General features: G+C 37.2%; 1 protein-coding gene across 2 annotated transcripts; it reads left to right on the forward strand.

Annotated features, from left to right (window-relative positions):
- Nucleotides 1-271: 271 nt before the first annotated feature.
- map3k12 (mitogen-activated protein kinase kinase kinase 12) lies at nucleotides 272-26,619 on the forward strand. 2 transcript variants are annotated; one of them, XM_007247971.4, is made up of 14 exons: nucleotides 272-510; nucleotides 4,063-4,573; nucleotides 5,690-5,873; nucleotides 8,873-9,064; nucleotides 10,081-10,239; nucleotides 10,865-11,023; nucleotides 12,845-12,953; nucleotides 13,143-13,252; nucleotides 14,073-14,189; nucleotides 14,388-14,507; nucleotides 15,925-16,582; nucleotides 17,813-17,880; nucleotides 19,390-19,675; nucleotides 21,766-26,619. In XM_007247971.4, exons 2-14 carry the CDS (start codon nucleotides 4,150-4,152, stop codon nucleotides 21,880-21,882), a joined length of 2,703 nt encoding a protein of 900 aa, XP_007248033.2. In that variant the 5' UTR covers nucleotides 272-510; nucleotides 4,063-4,149; the 3' UTR covers nucleotides 21,883-26,619. The 2 variants fall into 2 exon arrangements, with proteins under 2 accessions (XP_007248033.2, XP_015460999.2); XM_015605513.3 differs by having other exon boundaries at nucleotides 19,435-19,675.
- Nucleotides 26,620-27,777: the final 1,158 nt, after the last annotated feature.

Here is a 27,777-nt window from a genome sequence, read left to right on the forward strand (position 1 = left end):
GGTGGAGGTGTGAGGTAAGGTGGAGGTGTGGGGTTAGATGGTGTGGGGTAAGCTGGATGGGTTAGGTTAATTAAAGTGCAGGTGTGAGGTAAGGTGGAGGTGTGGTGTGAGGTGGGGGTGTTGGATGAGCTGCGGGGTAAGGTGGAGGTGTGGGGTGAATTATAGCTCCGTCACTAAGCACCATTTTAGCTCGAGCGGTTTCTCGCGCCCCCTTGTGGGAGTTACTGCGTGACTGTCGCGTGACGTCAGTTCAGCACCGCACGGGGAACAGCTCCCCCTCCTCCTCCTCCATCATCATCATCATCATCACCTCCTCCTCCAGCGATCCGACTCCCCACCGCCGCTCGACGAGGCCGTTCGCCCGATGGTTCTGATTCTGGATCGGAGGAACTCAGCCGGACCCGAGAGGAGAGAGAGCAGGAGCAGCGCGGGCGGAACCGGAGCTCAGAGGGAAGAATCTGGTCCACCCCTCACTGAACAACGCGACACAGCGCGCGCCGCGGAGACACGGTACGGGCTCATTCCGCCTGTCCTCCGGTAGCAGGGGAACCGCGCTCGCGCTGCCGCGTCTGATTAGCTCGCGGCTGCAGAGAAAAAAACACCGCAAGCGATTGATTAAAAGATCAGAGAGAGGCTGTATGAGTGTGTGTAAGAGTGTGTGAGTGTTTGTGTGTGTGTGAGGCGAGCGAGTGCGCGCGCGCGTGTGTGGGTACGCGTGCATCCATCCTCTCACACAGACATTGCGGCACTTTGCTCTGGTGTTCTGTCAATTTGCGCTACCCGTCGATATGTGCTACTTAGCGTCTCTGCGCATGCGCTAAACCAGTGTTCTTAAATGTTTACATGTGTTATTTTATACCAATGTGTTTTTCTCGACCGAAATATATAATCTGAGTTTAGTAGTATTTTTTGCTTTAGTGTAACGAAAGTGTACATGGCGTTTCATGTAGAAAATAATTAAATTATATCACACTAAGATTATCTTTACCCTGATTTACTGCTTAATAAGGACAGTCAGGTAGTCAGATATCCTGCCTGTACTTCAGCTGGAAGCGTTTTCTGATTCGGTTTGTCCACATATCCTGCACGATGTTTTATTTAGGTAGCTTTTCTATGACATACACTGCGGTAGCACGATTTGACGGGTTAGCACACATCGACAGAACACCTGAGGCTGAACGATTTTACTCTGGCCACCGATGCTTGTCGTGATTCATGATGTTCCTTTCCGTTTTCATTCCATTCAGTGGCATCTTCACACACACACACACACACACACGCGCGCGCTCTCACACACAAACACAAACACACACTTAGTGCTTTTATTCTTGTGTTTGTGTTTTCTCGCGCGGGATTAGGCGCCCAGAGATGGTGCAGCGTCGTTGTTAGCTAGGTTAGCTCGCAGCGGGGCATATTTCAACGTGAAAACACACACTCACGCGCACGCACACGCACGCACACACTCACACACGCTGGAAATATGACCCTTGATTGGTGTAGTATTGGTGGACCTGCAGGTAAAGCTACAGATGTACAGAGCGCGCGGGAGGGGGGGTCTATACGGACAGCGCGCGGGACAGTTATGCAATTTAATCGTATTGTGCGGAAACTGAAAATGACGTACGCACGGCCACTACGTAAGCACCGTTTGTTTGGGGCACCGTACGCAAATAGCGTAGTAGTGCAGGGAAGAGCGAAGGATGCGCATAATGTAAACTAGTGTCTCCTGCACTCCTACACATCATTACTGAGTTTTAAAGCTAAAAGCAGATTTCTGTTCCCACACACAGCCAGCGGGTCTAACACACACTACACACAAACATAAACATGATTCCTGACTAAATGTCATCATGGTAAAGCCGTCCATCATTGATTGTCATCTCCACCATATGCATTACTGCTCCTTTTGCTATATAAAGTGTGCTTATCAGACTGTCAGATAGGGGTGCAACTGTGGGACTGACGTCAGAAGGCTATAGTCTAGGCCAGGGTTGTGCAAAGGGGGGTAGAATTAACCAAAATTAAAATACGTCGACTAGTCTTGTTTTTTTAATATATATATATATATATATATATATATATATATATATATATATATATATATATATATATATATATATATATATATATATATATATATACATACAGTACCAGCCAAAAGTTTGAACACACCATCCCCTTAACAGGTCAGGATTTTCTGTTACACCCCTAAATCTTGAGGATTTCTATTCAAGCACTTAAAAAAAAGCTTTCATGTTTTATTAGGAATGTTACTGAAAATCATAATTATAATTGTAATAGAAAGTATAGAAAGTCAAGTAAATCTGCAACTCTTTAAATATCATTAATAAAATCATAAAAATGGCTCTGTCCTGAACTTCATTTTGAAATCAGTACAAATCCTGAATACAAATCAAACAGTTTATGTCCTTCAAACCTTTTGTTTCATTATGATTGTCTAGATTTTAAGTCTATTTTCAAGCATGCAGAATTTGGGTTGATTCCTGTTACTGATCTGAAATTATTAAGTGGAGTAGAGAGAAAACAGGCCGCTTCTCCAAATATCCTGTAGGAGCTTTTAAAGCCCTCAAATTTCCAGAGTGTAAATACGTTATTTTACTGCAGAGAAAAAGGGTTTTGTATCACCTACACCTGTAGCCCGTATATGGGTCAAGGCATGTTAACGATTTTTCATTATATCTAAACAGTTCTGCATTGTAGATTATCACTAATACCATCAAAATTATAAATTAAACATATTGAATTATTTAGTTACCAAAATGTATTAAACAAACCAGAATATGTTTTATATTTTAGATTGTTCAAAGTAGCACCTCTTGCTTAGATGACAGACTTGAACATCTTGGCTGGATTTTCTCAGTCAGCTTTATGAGGTAGAGTCACCTTCAATGGCTTTCAGTTAACAGCTGTGCTGAACTCACCAAGAGTTAATTACTTGAATTTCTTTCCTTCTTAATGTGTTTGAGAGCATCCGTAAAGTTATGAAGAAGTAAAGTTGGTATACAGTGAATAGCCCTAATAGAGTAATGTTCTAATCCATATTATGACAGAAACAACTTAAGTAATTAAAGAAAAAATACTTTAAGAAATGAAGGTCAGTCAATTCGAATTTTTTTCAAGAACTTTGAAAGTATCCTCCAGTGCAGTCACAAAGACCATTATAAAAGTTAAGATGAAACAGGCTCTCATCAGGACTACCCCAGGAAAAAACAGTTAGAGTTTTCTCTGTTGCACAGGATAGGTTACCAGCCTCAGAAACCTCAAGTTAAGCACCCCAGATAAAAAAACACTTAAATGCTTTACATAGTGTTTTGGTTTGTTTAACACTTTACACAGTTACTACATGATTCCTTATGCGTTCATTTATATATTCATTTACAATGTAGGACAGGGCAAGACTTCAGACACCCCTGACCTAGCCCACATATACTTTGGTATGAAAAAGTTTGGGAATTTCTGTTTATTTTGATGGTTTTCCTTTATAAATCATTGGTTGTTCTAGTCAGCAATTTCAGTTAAATATATCATATAGCAGAAGAATACATGTAAAAAATGACTATAGTGTCATAGAGCACCCTCAGGTTAGCATCTGTGATTTAATTTCTAAGAAGAATGTCATTATTTTAAGAAAAACTTTGGTCTTGGTCAAATTTGCCATTGACCCCCCCCCTAAAAAAGAGCAACATTTTACCAGTGCAAAAAGCATAATCCAGTTCATGGTGCTTCAAATAAATATAGATACTTTACCTTTTACTCTGTTTTGCTAGTATTTCCCTCCCCCTTGAACTGGAATGTAAAGATAATGCTATGCTGATAGACACATCAATAATCAAGCAGAAATGAGTTAAGTAATATAAGTAATATAATCAGCTGTAATAAGTCAAAAATTATTAAGGTAAACATACATCATACATCATACATACAAACATACAGCCATCCATCCCTGCTAATCTCTGCATTTGTAATATACATCACTGGGGTGGGAAATGTTATATATAAGCTGTTTCCTCACTTCACAGACTGTCTCACTTCTTGTTCCAGGTGTTCCGGGAAACATCAGGATTTCAGCCTGTCTGTGAAGGTTAAGGACCGCTGATCTCGAGGGGGTTTAGATGAGTGTGGCTGCCCATGGCTTGCGTCCATGAGCAGTGTGCCCCCTCCCCCTCCCTTTCAGGGTTCAACACCCCGATATCTGAGACCCCCTACCGCCGGCCGGACTCTGACGTCAACGCCTGCACCCCCGACACCGAGCTCACCCCCACACAGTGCGTTCTCCGCAATGTACTGTCCATCGACCCTGTTGTGGATGGGAACTGCACCCACACGCAGGGCAACAGCCCCACCCCTAGTGATGAGCCCGCCCAGTTCTCCAATAGTGTGCTAAAGCTGCAGGAGGGCGGAGCAGAAGGAGGGGCTGTACGCAGCCAATCAGACAGCTTTAGACTGCAGGCCGGAGGTGGAGGCTTCCTGGAGGGATTATTTGGTTGTTTAAAGCCAGTGTGGACTATGATAGGCAAAGCCTACTCCACAGAAAACAAACAGAGCCATGAAGGTGAGTAATACACACTGTACAAAACATAACGATGTAAAAGTCGAGTTTCAGGGGTTACGCCAAAGACCATGGCTTCCTAAAAACAATAATAAAAAAATTTATTATTCATTTATTGCTATAGAATATGGGCCAATAGTGAATAGTGAACACATGTTCCAAAATACTTAAATAACTAATATATAATTTATATAATAATAATAATAATAATTCAACTCGAAACACAGTTAACATCACCAGTAAGCCATTGGGGCTTTTGCAGGCTTCATTGTAGGCTTCATAATAAAAGACCTCAAGCCAGATCTTATTAATGAAAAGATGTTTACTAAAACAGTGTTATTTGTTTTAATATTTACATCTCATTTTAAGCTTTTGAAACAGGGATGATATATTGTATATTACAGAACAACATATTTCAGCTATTAATGTAAAAAATGTAGTAGAGTGTATTTACACTTTAAGACATATTTGAGTAGCCTAGAGAGATAGTTCTGAGAATAATCTCTGGCATGTGTGAGCGTCTTCTAAAATAGTTTGTCATTTTTAGGTTGAATAAATCAATCATTAAAAAATGGCTTAGAGTTGTTGGAGATATTCAGTATTTACAGCATCTGTTACTGACTGATGTTCATTACGTGTGGTTAGAAAACCCTTTAAATGAGAAGTGAAGTGGGTAGTGTAAGTTTTGTCCTGGTACCTTTCATCCAAGAAAAGAACCTATCAAGAATCGTTATTTGTAGTTGATGGGTATTGCTTAATTTACTTAGCGTTTAACCATGTAAAATGGGAATTCTGTTTCAGAAATCAATGTAAAAAAAAAGTATTCTGTGAGTGCCATTAAATTCTTCAGAACTTGCTTGCATGAAATGGTTCAGTAACTACTGTTAAATGAAGGTGTAAGCTATGTAGCTGTGTGGAGTGGGTTCTTTAATGGTGAGCCCACATATGGGCCCTCTAGGTTTTAAAGGATTATAGTCTCCAGGCAGCTTAAATCTTTTGGGGGAGGCTATTCCCATTAAAAACCTTGTTAATCTTTAGGTATAGGATTAATATGGGTCAGGACAATAGGACTGTTGCTGTTTTGAGGAAATGAATGAATGAGCATCAAATATCCTGTAGAATGCTGGGAGGTGCCATTTGAGGAGATCTCAGAGTTGCAGTGGGTGGGCAGCGGGGCTCAGGGAGCGGTGTTCCTCGGCAAGTTCCACGGAGAAGAGGTGGCCGTGAAGAAAGTGAGAGACATAAAGGAAACCGAGATCAAGCACCTGCGCAAGCTCAAGCACCCCAACATCATCACCTTCAAGTGAGTAAACACATACAGGCCTTTTGTGATTTACAAATCATTGATTTTTGGTCAATAATTTGCAGGTTATTAAGTTATTGAGCTCAATGAGGCTCAATAAGATTATTCAGATATTTCTTTAGACACAACAACTGTTTTCTTGTAGGTCTTAAGCCAAGATGCACTGTTCACCTTTCACTATGAACAGTTCTTTCTGAAAATTGTACTGACAAAGTGACAAACAGAATAAAACAGTTAAGTGAAACGGACAGTTTTAAAATAAAAAGGTCTTCCATTTAGTATGCCAAAAATATTACATAGAATAAAATCTGCTAATAATTAAAGAGAAAAGGAAAGCACTAGGCAATTGGTAAGTGGAATGGCATAGTAAACAAATGACCATGGTATTAAAATTCCAGTTAAAAATGATTTTATTAGTTGTAACCTGCAGGCAGGCAGGCAGGTGGGTAAATATTTCCTTTGTCTTTTAGTAAAAAAAAATCATACCCGTGACTAATGAAACAAGACATACTGAACATAATTTAGGGAAATCATGCATTTTGATCTTAATTGGAGTATGGAATAAAGGATATCTGACAGTTATTTTGCAACGTAATTATTCTGAACGAAGCAACTTTGGCCAAAACATGTCCTCATGTTTCACATGTGAATTTGATCTTTTCCCCTCAAATTGATCTTGCTTAATTTCAAGAAGGAACCACATAAAATGAATGTTTCTACAGTGTATGTAAGGCCAATAGATGAATCTCTCTTGCTGTCATAAAGTGCATAATCTAGCAAACGACTGACATTAGCAAGCTGTCCTGCAGTTACTATCAGTTTATTAACACTTTATTTAAGGACTTCTGCAGCTCATCTCTGAGTGTAATGTTGCAAATCATTTTGTTTTTTGCTGTTGTTGGGAGGTTTGCATCGTGTGGTATGGCCTTTATATTTCTGCTGTCAGTGTTTTCTTCAAACAGTGGTTAGTGGCACCTCTGAAACTCTCCTATGGAGGTTTTTAGTGATGTCACTGTATTCTTTAGTTATTCTTTACATATTTGTTTCATAATTTTTCAGTCATCATCTGTAGCTGTTCTAGAACAGACTGTTAGTACATCAGAGTTTTCAGGACAGGCCACCAGGTGGAGGCCTTGAGTATTTGAAATTTGAAATAAACTTATAAAAAAAGAGAAAGAGGCCATTTCTCAATCTGGAGTACACCAGGTTGGACTCCTGTACTTGGCCAGAATGGACTTGATAAGTGCGGCTCCTGAGTGCATGCTCCCGAGGATGGGAGGACGCAGGACTTTTATTTTGTAACTGTAGCTGTGTACTTGATGACTTCATCCTCTCAGGGGAGCAGAAAGCGTTGTTCCGAAAATGTAGGATCACATTTTACATAGTCGCTTTTTTTAAACAAATAAACCACATATCTAAAGTTTAAACCACAGAGTTCTTGCCTAAAATAAATTTAAACTTTATTTAATCACACAGCAGTACTGTTTTTAACCCTTGTGTGGTGTTCGGGTCTGTGGGACCCGTTTTCATTTTTCATCAAATGATCCAAAAGTTTTTTTTCTAACTCAAACTTATTGGCATTGGCTCATTTTTTGTGAAAAACATATATCAAAACACATTTTCGATAAACACACACTGTACACCATCCCCCCCCCCCCCCCCCCCCCCACACACACACATTTATATTACACACAGTATGTTTGGACAAGGGCTAATCAATATTGCTTCATTTGTAAATTTGAAGCTAAACAAATTTTCTTCTCATATCTTGAGTTTAATTCATTTTCTTTTACATTTTATTAAAAAAATTATAAAAAAAAGAGTAGCACTTTTTAAAAGAAATGTAACATAAGAAAGGTAAAGGGCAAATATTAATCATGTAAGCTGTTTATATTGCTTGCAATTTAGGTGAAGAAAGCATGTGTAAAGCATTTTAATGTAAAATTGCTTAATTTTGCTGTATTAAATACAAGTAACAAAGTAAACGAGTAACAAAAATATGAACACCACACAAGGGTTAAAAACGTATAGCTTACAGGCATGTACTTTCTCCTCCGCCATCACGCCTATACTGCTGCAAGGTGCATTGTGGGTTATGGGACTGTAAGAAGTTCACATAAGTCACCTTCCATGCATCCTTGATAATGTGGGCAAAGAAAGAGCACATCCTGGTATTTGAAGCTAACTGCAACTTCTAAATGGAAAAGTACTTCAGCTGCGACTCATGACGTTTCCCAAATCTACTAGAATACAATACAGAATACAGTACAGAGAAAAACGCAGATTTCTCAACCTGCGTTCCTGTCTGTAGGTTTTCAGAACAACACTTTCCGCTCCCCTGAGAGGGTGATGTCATCAATACGCAACTGTTCCAAATACAGAATAAAAGTCCAGTGTCCTCCTGTCCTTGGGAGTTTACACTTGTGAGCCGAAATGTACCAAACTTGTGTACTCTGTACTGAGAAACTGCCTTCTTTCCACAAAAGAAACACACAAACAAATCAACCAACAAAAAGAAAACAAACCTCCACAATAAATAGGAAGATATACATTCTTGCTGTTTATTTAGAGAAACCCTATTTGCTTTTATTTTTTCATTTTCCTGACAGTTTCTCCTGTCATACTTTGTTCTTTTCCCACCAAAACTTCTTTTGGCCCCACCTGTTTTCAGGTTACTTCTTTTTAATGATCTAGAATTGGAAAATCGATTCCTTGGAGTTGTAAAATGTTATTGTGTGTGTGAAAACAAACCAGTGATAATGAGATGTTAATGCTTTAATTCTGATCTCTTTCATCCGTTTTTTTATCTTAAACCAAGATTTCATTGTGAATTGAATTGTATAACAAACACGTTTTGCTCTTGCTATTCTAATTTCTCCCTCGTATTCTTGCCAGACTGTTAGGCTGTGGATAAAATTAAGAACAGGTCTCTAAAGTCTGTGTGTGTGTGTGTGTGTGTGTGTGTGTGTGTGTGTGTGTGTGTGTGTGTGTGTGTTTAGGGGTGTTTGCACACAAGCTCCATGTTACTGCATCATCATGGAGTACTGTGCCCAGGGGCAGCTGTACGAGGTTCTGCGGGCAGGGAGGAAAATCACACCGTCGCTGCTGGTCGACTGGGCCATGGGTATTGCAGGCGGCATGAACTACCTACACCTGCATAAGATCATTCACCGAGACCTCAAATCACCCAAGTGAGTTCTTCACAGTAATTAACACTTAGTCCAGACATATAAAATTTATCAAAATATCAATATACAGTTAATAATAATAATATACAGTTTTCCATTTACCACAAATATCATCAGTTAGTTCAGAAAACATTATGTCTGAAGTTTGAAAATAATTATTGTAAGTACAGATACAGTACTGAAAGCTTTCGAGTAAAAACTAAAATAATAATAATCTGCTTTGGTTGATTTAGTGCTTTTAGGCTTGTTTGTGCAAAATATTATAGCACGATAGATTTTGGTCCCCAAAGCTGTCACTAAGTAGTTCCTAAGAATATTTCTCATTTAACAAATGTTTTCTAAAACCTCAGTAATTAAAGTATTATGTGGACCTGCTTAAAAATTAAGGACTAACATGACCTGTTTTTTATTTACTATTTATTGTGTCATTTGTCCAGTAATGTCCATTAACTTTTGTATAAGACTTTATATTAGAATTTAACTAAACACATCCTCTACAGAAAACTTGAGTACAATCACAATATTTTTAGAATTCTAAATTTAATATATAATATAAAGTAATTATATTAATAAGCATTTTTTTTTCAAAAATGCTATAAAATGCTCTTTTTATACCCAATCATGTGAGTTTGTAGAATTTGTTTTCTATTGCAATGTTTGTTATCAGTGTCACTTTGGAATGTGTTTTGGGTCTGAAATTCAGGAATGAATGTTTATTAACAAATTAAATTAAGTTGAAAAGATAGAACATGAAATCTTGGGTCCATACTGTCTGCAATCAAAGTAAATATTAGAAATACTGTATTCGCTATGTTATTTTTTTATTTATCTTTCTGATTTAGGGTTATACATATAAATTCCACAGTTCCATTTTTATTGACAAGTTTGAGATGGGATATTTTCAGTATTCAAAAATGTAAACGATTTGCTACACAGACAAAAAAAACTTGCTTGTAAGAAATGTGTGTTTTGTAACATTCACCCCGACTTCTGATTTGATGTGCCTTTTCTGCTCTCAGTATGCTGATCACCCATGATGACCTGGTCAAGATCTCAGATTTTGGAACGTCGAAGGAGTTGCGGGAAAAGAGCACAAAAATGTCCTTCGCTGGCACTGTTGCGTGGATGGCCCCGGAGGTCATACGGAACGAACCTGTGTCAGAGAAAGTGGATATCTGGTATGAATTCTGACTGAATAAAAGAAACATTGCATAAATGAGAGAGAGAGAGAGAGAAAGAGAGACTCTGCAACCTTACATCATAAATATAGAAGTTCCAAACTTAATAAGACCCCCCTCCCCACTTTACTAAATTTACTAAAGGTACTGCTTCAATACTCCACATGGTGGCACTAATCAAATGAATAGGCTAAACCTGGTAATATTCTGGTATTAACACAGATGTTTTGAAGTAGAGAATTTTCTTGTGATATATCAAGTATAATTTCAGAGATGAGTTCCCTTCTCATGTGTGTATGTCAGGGGGAAAGTGCTGTACCTCAGCAAGTACAAAGTGGGTGGAACTTAGTGGCACTATTAGCTGCTTTTCATTAGGGCTTTTCTGGGGAGCTAAAGGATGAGCTGACCTCTACATCCACAGTCCAGTGGCCAGGCAGAGAGGGTCAACCAGGATCTAAGCCCTTACAGATTCACACAATGTTTTATGCCAATAAATCCATGTGAGTTTATGTGTTTTTTTTTAAATACTGGAGAACTGCTGCAGGAATATAGCTCCTTATCCTGCTCACTTTTGTTGTTGTTCTAAATCCCTGTAAGTGCTTCTCCTATTTCTCTCTCACTGTAGGTCGTTTGGTGTGGTTCTTTGGGAGATGCTCACAGGTGAAATCCCATATAAAGATGTGGACTCCTCTGCTATTATCTGGGGGGTGGGCAACAATAGCCTGCAGCTACCTCTTCCTGAAAGCTGCCCTGATGGCTTCAAGATCCTCCTCAAACAATGCTGGTAAGCATGGATGCACTGTGAAAGCGAAATAAAAGGCAAATTATTGGATAATTACCTATACTTTGCCTTCTGAAATTCTGAAAGTGCAATTGATACCTTTTGAATTTTGTATTTCTAAAATTAATTGAACTTGTTATAAAGTGGATCCCAAATCCCAAATAATATTTCCCAATACCAGTTCATCTCTGTAAAATTGTCTGTGTAACTTTAATTTTACCCATTGAGTCCTCTTGCCTCAGATTTAGCTCAGTGTTTCTTAGTGCTGGTGCTGGCACCACCCTCACCCCCTGCACAGTTGATTAGATCTGGACCAGATTTAAGAATTACTGTTTCAGCTCAAGAAGACGTTGATAATTCTGATAAATCTGACTTAATACACCTATATGTTCAATGTAATCTGCTATTATTCACAAAACTATAAAAAAAAAACTTTCAGTTTAACATTTACTGCAAAGAGGGGCAGTTTCTTAGACAGGGATTAAGCCTAGCTACAGACTAGGCTTAGTGCAAAAAGTCCATTAAAAATGCTGTATAGTTCGAGAGTAGGCTTAATGCCTGTCTGACAGAATGCCCGTAGGGTAGGGTTTCCTGAAATATACAGTGAATGGAGATTAAAATATGAAAAATAAAAAAAAAAACAGATAAAAGTATGTATAACACTTACTGTATCTGTTTTTTTTAATGAGCTCTTCATATTTATTCTAGAACTAAGCTTGTCTTGTCTAAAGAAACAATATATATGCATTTTGTTCCTCAAAATAACAGCTTTAAAATTATGTTGATGCATCTCTGACTTGTAGTGCTGGATGATATATAAGTTCATCCGGTATACTGGAGGGAAAATAATAATCGGTATGCATTTTTCACATACCGCCACACCGCTAGAGGCGCTGCGGAGCGCCATGCAGAACAGCACCACCAAATAAGCAGAAACAGCTCGCTAGATAATTTTATTAATGTTAACTGGTGAAAGAAGGGGATTGTGGCTGGTTTTAATACTGTAATGCCTCTAATGTCTTCAATAACAACACATTGTAAATTGCTAAACTTGTGTCTTACTTTTAAAATAGAGCTTTTAAAAATACTTTTTTTTAAATATTGTGTAATTTTGTGGGACAAAGTAAACCTCAAAAAAAAACTTAGTGTTTTATATTATATATACTTTGAACAGTACAGTAACTAACAACCCTATAAAAAAGCCCATTTTTATTTTTTAATATTAATACTAATAAAAATAAAGTGATATACCATGAAACTCTTGAAATAAAAAAAGAAATACTGTGATATACATTTTTGGCCATGCCAACCAACACTTGTAAAAGGAATAGTGTCTCTATTGTTGCTAGTTTGTACTTTGTAACTTAGTGAAGAAAACAGGACTAACCTGAGTCATGTTTGTGTAAAATATGGTAGTACTACTTTATTATTATTACATATCCTGACTGTAGGGGGAACCCAACAGCAAGAAGCACTAATGCTCATATAGTGCTGTTTTAAACAGAAACTGGAACATACAGTAGCAGTATCCTATTACACTTTTAGTCTAGACAACCAGATCTGATTAGGTTTAAGGTTACACCTACCTACACAGTGTGAGAATGATTTAATGGGTTTTTACCTTCTGTCCATAGCCTACATGAAAACTTTTTTCATTCCTAGACAATAGAAATCTATTATTTGTTCATGTTTTTACACACCTATCCATAAATCATTGACATTACTCAACAAACTCAACTAGATCCCACTTGATAGCTCTGGATATATAAAAAACAACAACTAAAAATAACCTTAGAATATTACGTGCTGGTGATGTGTGTGCAGGAACTGCAAGCCAAGAAATAGGCCATCTTTCAGACAGATTCTGCTGCATCTGGACATAGCATCAGCAGATGTACTATCCACCCCACAGGAGACCTACTTTAAGTCCCAGGTATCACACACACACACACACAAACACAAACACATACACACACTCATACTTCAGTGGATTAGTTCTTAAGTGTAAAAAATATAGGTGTATTTCAGTTTTGTTAGTTGTGATGGGTGAGCTGGACACAGTGTGTAGCAAGTGTGCGGTTGTGTCAGTTTTGTGTTTTGTTTGTTTGTGCGGCTGTCGTAGGCCGAGTGGCGCGAGGAGGTGAAACAGCACTTTGAGAAGATCAAGTCTGAGGGAACATGTCTGCACCGACTGGACGAGGAGCTCATTAACCGTCGTCGTGAAGAGCTCAGGTCAGAACCATAGCAACAGCAGCAAGCAAAGAAAATCCAGCACTTCAAAAACAGTCCCAAAATCCACAGTCGAGCGTTCTATACTGTCAGTGTCACGCACACAAACGTTCTGTTAGAAAAAGCTCATAAAAAGCTAATAAATTAACAACAGCAGTTAGTGTTTTTTTTATAAATATGCAAATTGATAAATACAAGCTTCTACTCATCGATAGAGGTGTTAGCATGTTGTTTAAAACCATTAAATTCTCCTGAGACACGTGAAATTTAAAGCTGTATATTCAATCTTCGTTTTTGGTGGATTCGATCAGAAAAAGAACTAATGGCCTTGTTCTGATCATATTTTATTATTCTATCTATTACAATGTGTATATATATATATTAATAAAGGAGATTATTAAGGACTGTATATTAAATACAAGCATCAGTCTACTGTATTGTGACTGTACTACAAAGGCACCTATGCAGTTTTTGCTTTAAAAAAATATACTAACTAGAAATTATATTGGAATTCTTTAAGTAGAGGTTTGGAAATAGTAAAATTAAATGTTTTTGATGACAAAATAAAAGTATACTGCCCAAATAAAAGGATTTTCAAAGAACCAGTAATTCTAAACCCAATTATGTGCCAAAATATTGTATTTCAGAAACCTTCAAACAAACATAGCTATGATCAAATATACTGAGTTGGCAATACTTCTAATGCCACATTCAGTTGCCTCTGTAACATGATTGAACAGATAAGGGCATAAACATGTATCACAAAGGTTATTGATATAAATATTTATAAAGATGATGTATTATTATTATTTGCTTCAAACAGACATGCCTTGGATATCAGAGAACACTACGAGAGGAAGCTGGAGAGAGCCAACAACCTGTACATGGAGCTGAATGCTGTCATGCTACAGCTAGAGCTGAAGGAGAAAGAACTTCTGAGGTAACACACACACACACACACACACACACACACGTGCACACACACACACATATTTATCAAGTACTGTACATGTACAGGTTTTTGTCTTTCTGGTTTTATATTTTGGACGCGTAATATGTTATGACTGAGCAAAATAAATAAATAAATAAATATAAATAAATTGCTAAATTGAAAATTGATGACTCTGCTTGTTTGTAGGAGGGAACAGTGTCTGGACAAGAAATATCCCGGGCTGTTTAAACACCATCCCTCAAACACAGTGGACAAACTTATTAAGAAGAGGAATGTACCCCAGAAACTGCCTTCTCATGGCAAGAGGTGAGTGCCGTCAGTACCACTGTGGATTTTGAGGGTTGTTGGTACAGATCTGATCTGTTGTTGATCCTAGTAGAGATATTATGAGGGAGGCATTACAGTTCATGCTCAGGAGATATGTATGAGAAATCTTAGGACATGGTATAATGTCCTGCAGTAAATGTGGATGTGATTTCTGCCATAGCAGCTTGTTCAACTGGGTGAACTGACCAATCACAGTAACAGTTTTCTACCCTCAGCATTCACAGTTCAATTTAAGATGCAATCTCAATGTACAAACCCAAATCACACAACATTATGGCAGTGTAAAAAAAAGCAAAACAAGAATGTAAAAAATAATTTACTTTTTTTTTTTTTTTTCGAAAAATCCTTTAATTTTCCCAAAAATTGTTAGTGCGTCTTATAATCCGGTGCGCCTTATGTATGAATTTTACCTGTCAGGTTGTAATGAGCAGCAAAGCCACTCCACTGAAGTACAGCTTTATACAGGAGCACAGAGGCTGGAGCAGTATTAGCATTAGCTGTTAACCTCAGCGTTAGCTCTTTCGCAGTTTAGAGGTAAGTATTATCAGCCTGTTGCCTGCTGCTAAGCCCCGGCTAGCACTGCTGAAGCAGCATTAACATTAGCCACTAACCGCGCTAAGCACTAGCTCTTTTGCTGTTCAGTGGTAAGTATTATCAGACTGTAGCCTGCTGCTTACCTCAGCTAGCACTGTGCTCACCATCCATCTGTGAGAAAGCTGAATTCCTTACAAGCTCCTGTTCACCCCTGTTCCTTACTAGTGTCGCATAATGTGCCTTATAATCCAGTGTGTCTAATGTATGAAAATAGACATTCATTGATAGTGCGCCTTATAGCACAGTGATATGATATGTGGATTATGGTTATAATTCATTTGAGTCTTTAATTATCGAACTGGATCACTGGAATGAAGCTAGATGTTTAATTCTAGCTAACAACCAATCTCAGCATTAAGGATTGGACGGTGTTAGCTTGGGTGCTAACAGTTTGAGATGAATTAATGGCTGATGTTTGATATCAGAATTATATTACTGTGCTGGGTATTTATGGTAAGTTCTGCTGTTTGATATGATATGTGTATGATTACTGTATGTTACTGTGATCTTTAATTATAAAGCATTTTATTCGGCTCTGTAATTTTACAGTGACCAGAACTATAGCGCCAGGTCAAAAATTAATTAATCAAATAAAATCAGCTCTAGTTTATTACCTATTACTTTTTCTATGCAGTACTTATTATGATCTTGGATTGTACTTACCTGGTGCCATGAAGGTGCAAGCCACAGATTTATACAGCCAAAAGAACAATTTGAAACCATTTTCAGTCTGAGGGGTTCTATACAGCACTGTTCTCTAATTTGTGGAAAAATCGATTCCCTTCCTTCTCCCTATAACCAGGCCTGACCTCCTGAGGTCTGAGGTCATTCTCCCTAAAATGGACCCTGGGGTGCTGCAGGTGACGGTCCCGTCCTGCCCTAACCGGAGCTCCACCTCACCGAGCCGCGCCCGCAGGGTTAAAACTCGCCACCGCAGGGGCGGCCGGGGCAGCAGCGGTGACCTCTCAGGACCCAAACACCCCACTGGTGCCTCCAGCCGAGAGCGGGAGACTCCCACCTCCACCACCACAGCTCCCAGTGGGACTCCCACTACTGACCAAGGAGCCGTAGCCACTTCTAGAGGAGGCCAGCTGGACACGCCCCCATTAAAACTGTCCTCTTCCAGTCCGGATCTGCTCTGCTCCACCCACGGGGCAGAGGGTGGAGCCAGTGGAGGAACTGGTAGTCTGAGCGAAGGTCTCGGAGGAGGAGCCAGGGGCACGACTGAAGCCGGGGCGGGTGTGGACGAGACTCCGCCTCGAAGTGACACTGCTAGTGAGGACGCAGCGTCACTCCCTTTCTCCAGCAGCCCTGATTCGCCCTGCGGGAGGGGCGTGGCAGTGGGGCGGGGCGAGGAGAGAGAGGAAGGTGCAGGAGCGGTGAGGTTACCGAGAGGAGCCAGCGGAAGTCACCTTACCCCATCAGCTATACTATATAGAGCAGCTATCACCCGTAAACAGGTACACACACACACACACACACACACTTTCACCAGGAGTGTGAACCTCTAGACTTCTGACAAATAGATTTAATCACAGATTTTTGGAAACTGTTTAGTAAATCCCAATTAATATCTCAAATTTTTACACAATTTATTTTGTTTCCTTATATTGTTCATATTGTATGTGTTAACATGATTAATCATTAACGTAGTAAACATTAACGCATTAACACGCAATTAATCTGAAAGCGTTAATGCATTAACACACGAATATTCTGGAATTTTTGTACACAATTAAACTGAAAACATTAACTCATTAACACACGATTAATCTGGAAATATTTACATCACAAATCTGGAAACGTTAATGCATTAACGTGATTTATATTGAACCATTAACACACTAACATACGCACTTAATCTGAAAACATTAACTCATTAACGCAAGCGATTTACCTGGAAACATTAACATATTAACATGGAATTAATCTGAAAACATTAATTTGTTAATCCACCTGATTAATGTGAGAATATTGACACATTAACACACAATTAATCTGGAAACAATGTGTTAATGCACTTGAATAATCTGGAAACATTAACACCCGATTAATCTGGAAACATTCACTAATTAAAGCATTCAATTAATCTGGAAAAATGTGTTAATGCAGGTAATTAATCTGGAAACATTAACTCATTAACACCTGATTAATTTGGAAACATTCATTACGCAACACACTTGATTAATCTGGAAACATAACGTGTTAACGCACGCAATTCATCTGGAAAAAAGCTATGCATTAATGCATAGTGATTAATCTAGAAATATTAACATGGTTACGCACGCGATTCCTGCCTTTGTTTATAAATGCAGCACCGTGACTCTTTATTTACTATTTATGTTAAAATATAGATTAAATTAAATTAATTAGGGTTTAACAATCTTTACTTCTTCCTTTTTCACATGCATTTTAATGTTACATATGTTGATGTGAAATTCAGCTGGTACCTGAAAATAGTTCAAAAAGGAAGATATGTGAAAGTTAAAAGTAAAAAAAAAAAACATTTAAACAAATAAAAAAAAATAAAATCTTATTGTGATGATCTTACCAGTGGTTTTTATTTTACAGTTTGTATTAAGAAGAAAATGTGATTAACCACAAATAATCACAGCAAATTGTGAATAATTAATTGATGCAATAAACACTTTTTGATTGAAGCATTCATACGTGTTTAATGTGTTTCTCAGCGCCGTGGGGTGTCTTCAGAGGAAGAAGAAGGAGAAGTGGATAGTGAAGTGGAATTACCGAGGAGGCGGTGAGTGAGAATACCTCTCTATACACAGAATTGAATGAATAAATGAATAGAGGAGAGGTTACCATATTTTTCACTCTATAAGGTGCAGTTACAATCCTTTTCATTTTTTCTAAAAATTGCCAATGCTCATGTATATATTTTGCCAGTCAGGTTGTTAGGAGCAATGAAGTCTGAAGTGCAGTGTTATATAGCTGTTGACAACTGTTGAAGCAGCAATATGCAGGGTTGCCATGTCCAACAAAAATATCCAGCCCAAAGTCAGTGTAAAACCTGCCCTTAAGAAGCTTAAACTAGCCCAAAATATATGTCTGTCACACGTTTCAAGAAAATGGCAAAACAACTATGTAAGACTTAATATTTTGTTTATAAGGGATTTAATATCAGTGTTGCTATTTAACTTAGTCATAAATAATACTGTAACAATAGTGATTTATTAGTTATTTTATAACAGTTTATATTCCAGTCAAGAATGTTTAATAGTGACATAATTAGCAAAAAAACTGACTTTTACTTACTTTTTTCTGTTTTGCCCCTCCTGAACTCTGGTTACATGGTGATTTTTCTCTCTCTCTCTTGTAATTGGCGGCTGCTGTAATTTTTAAAAGTAGCCCAAAAAAAAACACACCCTGCCACCCCTGAATTTTCACCCACGACTGGATTTTCAAACAAGCCCAATTTAGCGGGAAAACCACAAACCTGGCAACTCTGGCAGTATACAGGGATTCGCATTTCTTGCTCCCCTATATTTAACCAGATTTTAAGAGACTAAACTATTGTTTAGGCTGTTTAAGGGCCGGGTGGGGAGTGCAGTAGTTGTGTTATTATGGGCTGTTTAGAGGGGAAACCTCTTTTTACCTGCTTTTTATTTCATTCAAAAACGTTTAAACTTTTTTTTTTTATGTTTTACAACTTTATTACTTTTGAAAGATCAACATAAAAAACACAATAGTTTCACATTTTGTTTTAGTTTTTGTTTTTGCAGAGGGTTTTTGCAAATATGTGAGATGAAACATTTTCATATTTTATGTTGATTACACTAATTAAGGCAAGCAGAAGAAGTTTCAAACTAAAAATAAATAAATGTAACAATTTTTTTAACTTAGTTTAAAACAGGTTAATTTGACCCCGTAACATAACAGGAGGGTTAAATATACACTGTCGAATTTTTGCAAAGTTTTCAAAAAAGTGCCAAGTGTGCTTCGGGATGAAAATGTCTAGAGTGTTATCCTTTATAAGAGAAAACTTATAGAGAACAGATTTAAGGCAGTGCTAATATTTATTTGAAGTATTTTTCAAAGCTTTATTCACAGTAAATTTGGGTCGTTTGTTTTATATTATATTTATATTATTAAGGGCAGGTTTATTACTGCTCTAACTGTTATACAGAGCACAGCATAAAAAACAAGCAGCGGATTCTCATCAGAAAGCACCTCGTGTCTTAATTGAGCAGGCTAATGTAATAAATTTGAATGATTTCACTGGTTATTGACTTTTTCTGCATATCTACAGACGGCCGACCAGTATAACCAAGTGCCAGTCGGTGTCTACCTTTAGCTCAGAGAACCTGTCGGTCTCAGACGGAGAAGAGGGACACACCACTGACCACTCGCACAGCGGGACACCAGACGTGGTCAGCACTAATACGGATGAACGGCTAGATGATCGCAGTGATGACCTCATCTCACAGGGTTCTGAAATCCCTGCCGACATCACTGACCCCGCCCTGTCTGAGAAAGAGGCTGCGGCCCTGGAGCAGGAAAGAGCAAACTTTGACCTGGAGCAAAACATCTTAGAGGTAATCTAATGAGGATTTCTTCTAGATTCAGGATGATGAGACTCCCTAATGGAGTTTAGAGACCGATACAGCTTTGTGACTGGTTGATGAGTCAGTGGTCAAATTTTCACTTCACACCTAGTTTGTTTATTATTAATAAGTTCAAAGCCACATTTTGTTCTTTTAACATTTAATATAGGTTTTTATTTTACAACAGTTTTGAATGGGAATTTTAAAGAAAGAACATCTGTAAGGCAGCTGATGTAATTGCATGTGATGATCATTTTATATCTGTTACTAACAATCAAATCAACAATCAAAATGGTGCCAAAGACTGCTTGTGATATCTGGATGCTTTTCCATTCACTTAAATTTCATTCACTCAATATATAATTACCATTAAACACCAGAAGAAGGAGATGGAAAGGACTTAAAAGATTAGCAGTGAGCATTTCAATAATATGCAAAGCTAGTTTCTTTTGGAAGAATTAAGTGGATTGAAAATTGCAATCTCCCAGCGAACCATTTTTGGTTAGTAGAACGATTTCTGAGCAGTAATTAACATTCTAGTAATTAACTATCAATCTGTCAAGTTTTCTGGATGTTTTTATTTATTTTTTATTTAATGTGTTTAAGCTTTCTGGCAACGTCCCTGCAACATCACTTGTGTCAGTGTTTACATTTTTGGTTTTGGGAATGTTACTTTTAACGTTTCCGTAATGTTCATTTTTATCTAGCTGGGAATGTTATGTGAAAAAACGTCCTAACAGCATTGTGATGCAAACCATCATTTTGTCACATTTTCAGAACCTTCCTGAAATGTTATTTCATTTCATTTCAAAACTTTGTTTTAAAACTGTTGTTCTAAAAAACAACGCTGATCCTGACAGCAGCCTCTCAAACATATTTGCAAATGAGAAGTTTGAATTTAATAAGACATGTTTAATCCAGAGTCTTGTATAATCAGTGTTAATTGTTAAATTCACAAGGGCAATAGGATTCATTTTTATAATAGAAGAGTTATGAACAGTTCTACAGTTTAAAAACATCATAAATCTGACATGGACTTGGGTCCAGACCCATTTTTTATTTGTATCCCTACCTCTTGTTTTTAAGTGTCACTCGTCTCTTTTCCTTTCCAGAACCGACACATCATTAAAATAAATAAATCAATACAATACAAAATACAATCTATACGAATGAACACTGCTTCATTACCAAACTTGCAGGTTACTGAGACGTACTGCTGAAGGGTGAAGTGTGACTTGGCTGTACTCTGTAACAGTTAGGAATTAAATTCCACAGTAACACTGCTAGTGAATAAATTCAGTTGTTATATAGACACAAATGGACAACACTACATACTATGTATATGCATAATTTCTCCTACCAGAACCCGAGACAGCAGAGCATGAGTCCAAGTTCCAAACATACTGAACAAAATTCCCAAGTGTTCCCAAAAAAAAAAAAAAAAAAAAAAATCCTTAGCAATGCATATATTAAAAAAACAAAACATATAAAGCGTCTCACCCAGTTTCACATGAACAAGATTGAGAAAAAACAGCTTACAGGAAATATTCCTTATAGGTTGAGAGCCATAAATCAAACTTTTTCCCAAACTTGGCAATATTTTTCCAAAAACAAAATGGTAGACACCACTAATTCCTGTATTTTTTTTTTCCAAAGTTAAAAATGTTGGTGCAAACAGGACACTGAAAGCTTCCAAAGACCAGCTGTCTTAGTCGTGGTTATCCTATTACTTTACATGTAACCTATAATATACACACAATTTACACTTAGTGTTCCCTTTTTAACCATTATGAAATCACTTTTTCCAAAATGTGGCAGAACTGTTAGGACTTGTTTTAAAAAACAGATTTAAGATAAATTGTACATAGGCAGCAATGAGGCCCATAGACACAGCGGGGCTGGGTAAAGGGCTTGATTGGTATGGTTTTGACAGTTTGCTATAGTTACATGTTTTGAGGCAATTTTGTTTCTGTTTGTCTCTAAAATGCAGTATTTTTATTTCTGTAATTTTATGGAGTAAAATGGTATTGAATGATATTGCTCATAAACCTTTCTAACCTTTTCATTTCTGTGTCCACCAGACGCGTGCATTGTGTGAGGATTCAGATTGTGACAGCGCCGAGCTCGACCAATCAGGGAGCGGAGAACCGAGTCGTCCCCCGAGTGCTGGAGGCTGGGGTCAGGGTCCTCAGAACTAACACACACACATACACAAACACACACACACACACACACAGATGCCCCTATACAGCTCTGTGCATTTGTACATACTGTAAATATCTTCACCAAAACACATACAGGATGCCAGCACACTCATTCCTATGTAGTGTCACTGAACACCTGATACACCACAGACACACACACACAATGAAATACCCTACCTTTGGGCCTGTAACACAAACTGGTGATGTAATATCAAACTATTAGCCACTTTAAGAACAACACACCTTCAGTACTTGGTTAATATGTAAATGGAATTCCAAAGACCAGGGCCCCATTCTTTGTAAAAGCCTCCCATAATAACTACATACAAATCTGGCGGTTTGGTTTCTCAAAGCAAGTTTAAGGTTTTATTCTTTATTCTGTTTCTGACCTGCTTTAAAAAAAAAAAGCTCAGGACCTCAGTACTTTCTATTCTAATATATCTATAAACACTTACTTTGGGCTTATATCTGCATTTCGCCACAAATAGAGCTGAGGAGTCCCAAAAATTATTCTTAACGGGGCTCATCAATTCTGTTCGTGTGGTGACATCAGAACAACACCCTCAGCCTCAGACTGAATCTACAGCTGGACCTTTTTAAAAAAAAAAACTGAATAATATATTTTAAACATTTGAAAAATGTTAGTGGTAAATCTGAGACACGCAAGAAATCTTAGTTTTGTTCCTCAGAACCTAGGATTTGAACCTTATGGAACACTTAAGCCACTAAAACATTCTCAAGATGTAATATTTTCAATAGACTAAGACTGCTGAACGTCTTCATTAAACAAATAGCAATCAACTGTGTTGCATTCTATTAAAAAAACAGTTTTCCATAATAAACAGATTGGAATATGTTTAGAACAGTGTGTGTGAAAGGGAATAATATATGTTTGGTATTTATAAGCAATTATAAATAAACATATAAGCATTATTAGCCAGAAACCTTAAATCCCTGTATTGGGATTGGATGTATATACATTACATGAACATCTGGATTAGCTAAACATTTTTTAAAACTTTGATTAAATGTATGAGCAGTACCAGGGGCCCATTTCATATTTTCTATTTGAAAGGTACATACGTATTATTTACTAATATCCTATGTGAACTATTTAATGTCTGAGATTTTAGAAAAAAAATTAAGATAATATCACTATTCATGAAGCCCTGCTCACTGAAATGTTAACAGTTTTTCCAAATCACCACACCAATTTATTTTTCTTGGGATTTTTCTAACACAAACAAATGGACAATTATCACTAAAAACAGGATTAATAAGATTTCTAAGCATTTGTACACTTCTAAACTACTAAAAAAAGAGTTTAAAGAGTGACAGAATATGAGAATGATCTTATCTTGCCTTTGACAAATCAAACATAGACTTTTTAAAATTGGTTACTTAAATGATGTTGATTACACAAAATCTTGACTTATAAAAAGAAACACTACAAAGAACGGGGCCCGGGAAAACGCCACGGAAAAATACAAAGATTTAGAACTTGTACACATTTTTTAAAGAAATATAATTAGGGTAAAATTCTGACCGGTGAGGATTTATCAATACCTATAGAGTGTTGATTTCTCCTCAACTACAAATTCAGAGTGCTGAAAACCTGTGGGGAAATGGAATGCAAGAATGCAAGCATGAATAGGTCAATGTATTTAAACCAACTGAATTGAGGTTTCACTTCGATGTCATTTTAGAATCTTAAGGAAGTAACTTAGAAGCTACATTGAATTAATATTCTAATATTCTCCATCTTCCTCTTGCCTCCTGACTATCTTTAGATTTTTTTTTATAGGGACATGCAATATGTACATTACAAATATTCTGAAAACAACACTTTTATTTTCTGTACTTTCTGTAAAAAAAAGAAAAACATAGCGAGACAAAACGAAACAAAAAACAAAACTAATTTTTTGATGTATCAGAATTTTAACTTGAAAGTTTTGAGTTGAAGAGGTGTAAAGAACAAAATGCATGAAGTATGTTTGTATGCATTTTAATTTTGGATTCATTGTTTTTATAAATCAAAAAAACAAAACAAATGTTTGCACTTTTTTTTACCTTGAATGTGTGTGATGTTGTGTTGCTTGTAGGCACTTTATGATAGGATGTTTATGTCCACTAACTTATCACCTTCTCATGACACTGACATTGTTGTGTTCAGTGAAAAATGGGTTTGGACCAGATACAAGTGATGAGGGGACGTAGAAGGCCGGAATGTGCGCAGCTCTTCACAGAATCATTTTAATACGCTTAGAATCAAAAACAAAACAAGGGGACTGTCACGGCAAGCCATGGAAAATCACAGCAATCTGATATTTTGGAAAATACCTAAATCAGTTCTAAGGCAAATTTAATGTAACAGGTTTGTAAGAGAGGAACACACTGTATGTGTGTTAGATACCGTGATATAGATAGTTTTATATCAGTAGGGGGCAGTGGATCCCAGTCTCTCCCAGGTCCATCTTGCAGAATATTCTAACTTTTTTTAGTCTTTAGTTTCTTAGATCAGGATGAGATTGTATTTTTCTGACCCTCAGAACTTCTAACAGAAATATTTAGTTAAAACAGAGAAATATCATTGCTGTTGGAACAAAATCTTTAATATTATTATTTTTTTTTTAACCTGGAACGTTTATGAAATAAACTGATAAATTCATTAGCTTAAACCGAATGTTAATAAGTTCTGTTGTACTGTCACAATAACAAAAACACATGAAGGTTTTAATCAAACCTGTCCTGCTGAATGTTATTAACTGGATTGTGCAGCGTTGCCTTTAAGCTATAAGCAGTGATTCGTATATGTACTGAAGCCCCACACATTTTCCTATTGGCTGACGAACACTAGAAAAAAAAAGTTTCTTTGATTTTACCAAATTGTAAACCTCTGGAATACAATCAAGAGGAAGTTAAATGACCACAAGCCATCAAACCAAGCTGAACTGCTTGAATTTTTGCACCAGGACTGGCAAAATCACTGTGCAAGACTGGTGGAGGAAAATATTAAAAACCAGGGTAATTCCACCAAATATTGATTTCTGAACTCTTAAATGCTCTAAATGACAATATGTTTGTTTGTCTGTAGTCTACAGGATAAAACAACAATGTTCATTTTACTCAAACATGATAAACTGATTCAGAAACTGATGTGGTCTCTTAAATTTGTCCAGAGCTGTAGGTACATTAGATTAAAGATTAAACAAGGGTTTGCTCTGACAGCAATGATATGTTGACCACTGTGCTATAAATATCCAACTATAGATCTATTAAATCCAGAGTAAACTTCTGAGATTAAATCTTTCTTACTACTCATACTGAACTAAAAAGAACTAGACTTCAGGTAATTCCGTTACTGCTAAGTGGCATTATATATGTAAATGTAAATATATTATTATTTTAGTATTGAGCAGTTTATAGAATTATGATGTTGGAAGCATAATGGGATTATACATTATTTCATAACATTCCAGCATCTTGTGTATTAAAAGGGTGAAAACCTTTTCAGGTAACGACTGCTCACTACCTGAACCTGAACAAATGTTCTAGATTCCAAGTCCTGAGCTGAATTTTTAGAAGAACTGTAGCATAATTATTCTTTAATCCAAAACAGTTAAGGTAAAAAAGTTTAAGAATGGATACTTAATGGACGTTTGACTTTTCTAAAGTAACTGTTCTATATTAATCTCACCCAAAGACGATGTTAACGTTACATTATCTAGTACAAACCCCTAGAAACAAACAGCACAGGAGTGAATATTTATCACACAGAACAAGGGCCTCTTCTTTATTTTAGACGAGTTTTAAACAGGGAATCATAATTTAATCTGGGAGAAAGTAGAGGGAGCACTGCTATTCAGAAACTGAAGCTGCCTGCGGTTCCCTCCTGCTGGTTAGACGGCAGGTATTCAGGTACAGTTCTTTCTTTTCTCGGGTAATATATGAATGTTCATAAATGAAGCAATCTGTTTCCGTTTGATTTCCGTTACTCTGAAAAAAAAGTCGAAAAGCTTAAGGGGTTTCCGACTAACAGACCCTCACGTTTCCCTGCCTGTGTAAATGTAGCCTACGCTACTGGGCTGAAACTGGTTTCGTATGTATTTAGTTGAAGGAAGCTGGTCCTAAATCTACAGACAGACTGACACCCACTGCAGAATATCCAGAGACTCTGGTAAAGCTGTCCTTTAGTGGTAGGGAACAGCATGACATCTTTGTATTACTATGTTTTTTTATTTATATTATTTAATTATTATTTTTAAGTGCTGCTTTGCATTATCGAATGGGGTCTATCAGAGGACATTATATCATTACTGTAACTGAACAGAGTTTAGTTGAGTTCTTTTTCATGCATTAAAATAAATGAAGGTATCGCTAGTTCTATTCTCATGTGCATAGGCTAGTGCATCCATCATCCTTTCATCATCATCATTTTTATGATACATATTACTGTCTATCTAATTTTCACAGTGTCATTTATTTATGAGGTCAAGTGGATCAGTCACCCAGAACGATCTTTGTTTCACGTTTCTGCTCTGGAAATGCAAAGTTATACAAACAGAATACCATCACATAACTGGTTTATTTGGTTGCATAACAATGGAATGTTTTTGAAGATGAAGGGATCATTTTGTCCTCTGATTATCCCTTTATAAATGTAACTGATATACAAAATATATTTAAATAAATTATAATATTGATCAAAAATAAAATCTGTACTAGACCTCACAGAGTTTTGTTTCTCCTTGTGTCATTCTACTTGTTGTTTTCCTCGCTTGTATGGAAAATGACCATGAGATGGGCTGGAGAGGTCAGATGAGACAAGACTCTGGTCCAGGGTCTTGGGGTCTGGTTCTTGCATTGGGGGTTTTGGATAATTTGAGCTGGTACAATTTCACTGTCCAAAAAGGGCTTGAAAAAGAAAAAAAAACAGCAAAACTTGAAGATTTGAGAATTTAAGTGTTTTTGGCTTATGGGTCATCTTTAGGGCTCATTGAACAGTGGAAGCATCTGCATGCCGCTTTCCAGAGATATCTCCAAATCCATGGACCGGTTCTGATGGTAGGCTGTGGCCTGCTCTGTGAGGAACTAAAACAGCATCCTAAATATCCGTCAGTTGGTTTTGGAAAGGGATGACATGTAAAGCTAGACCCAAATCACGCCCCCTAATGCAGTGCAGGAAACTGTTTGCTGGGAAAGTCAGGGTCGAGAAAAGAGGCGGAGCAGTAGCCCCCTGTATGCGTTCGGTGAGTCCCTGCCACTGAGCTAATATTTGCAACACCAACACCTCAGTCTGAACGGGCTCGCTGTACCTGGTTCAGTCTTGCTGCACCATGGATCATCCCAAGGCTGTTTTCGAACTAGCAGTTAGGGGTGGGCGATACAGCCCTAAAATAATATCACAATATTTCATGGTATTTTTGCGATAACGATACTCTTGGCGATACAACAAAACACTCAAATTAAAATGATTTCAAGAATATGCTACTGCAACAAAATGAAAATAAATGTTGTTATTCCATATGAAATGGCACACCCTTAACTGAGATATTAAAAAATACAAGAATTTTATCAGATTTGTAACAGAAGTCAATGATCCAGAATGTCATGATCCTAATAATACACTCTAAATATCTTCATATATCCAGGATTAAAGTAAAATAAATGATACTGGACAGATATAATCTGTCACTAGTAGATATATAATGGGAAATGAGAACAGTGTGATTTTTTCTTTTGCTAAAAACAGCAAAAAGTAGTATCCTGATGTGATAATTAGGGGTGGGTAATATGGCACGATATTTCAGGGTAAAATATTGTTCACGATCTTCAAAAATATTGGTGATATTATCGCATACGATACGATATGGCACACCCCTACTAGCA

Source organism: Astyanax mexicanus, chromosome 12, assembly GCF_023375975.1.
Source record: "Astyanax mexicanus isolate ESR-SI-001 chromosome 12, AstMex3_surface, whole genome shotgun sequence".
Lineage (NCBI taxonomy): Eukaryota > Metazoa > Chordata > Actinopteri > Characiformes > Acestrorhamphidae > Astyanax > Astyanax mexicanus.

Bases quoted from the DNA above. Each gene is read 5' to 3' on its own strand.
- map3k12 (XM_007247971.4), top strand. From the start codon at position 4,150: ATGGCTTGCGTCCATGAGCAGTGTGCCCCCTCCCCCTCCCTTTCAGGG. The intron at 9,065-10,080 runs GTGAGTTCTTCA...TTCTGCTCTCAG, and splicing joins CGAGACCTCAAATCACCCAA to TATGCTGATCACCCATGATG. The intron at 11,024-12,844 runs GTAAGCATGGAT...ATGTGTGTGCAG, and splicing joins ATCCTCCTCAAACAATGCTG to GAACTGCAAGCCAAGAAATA.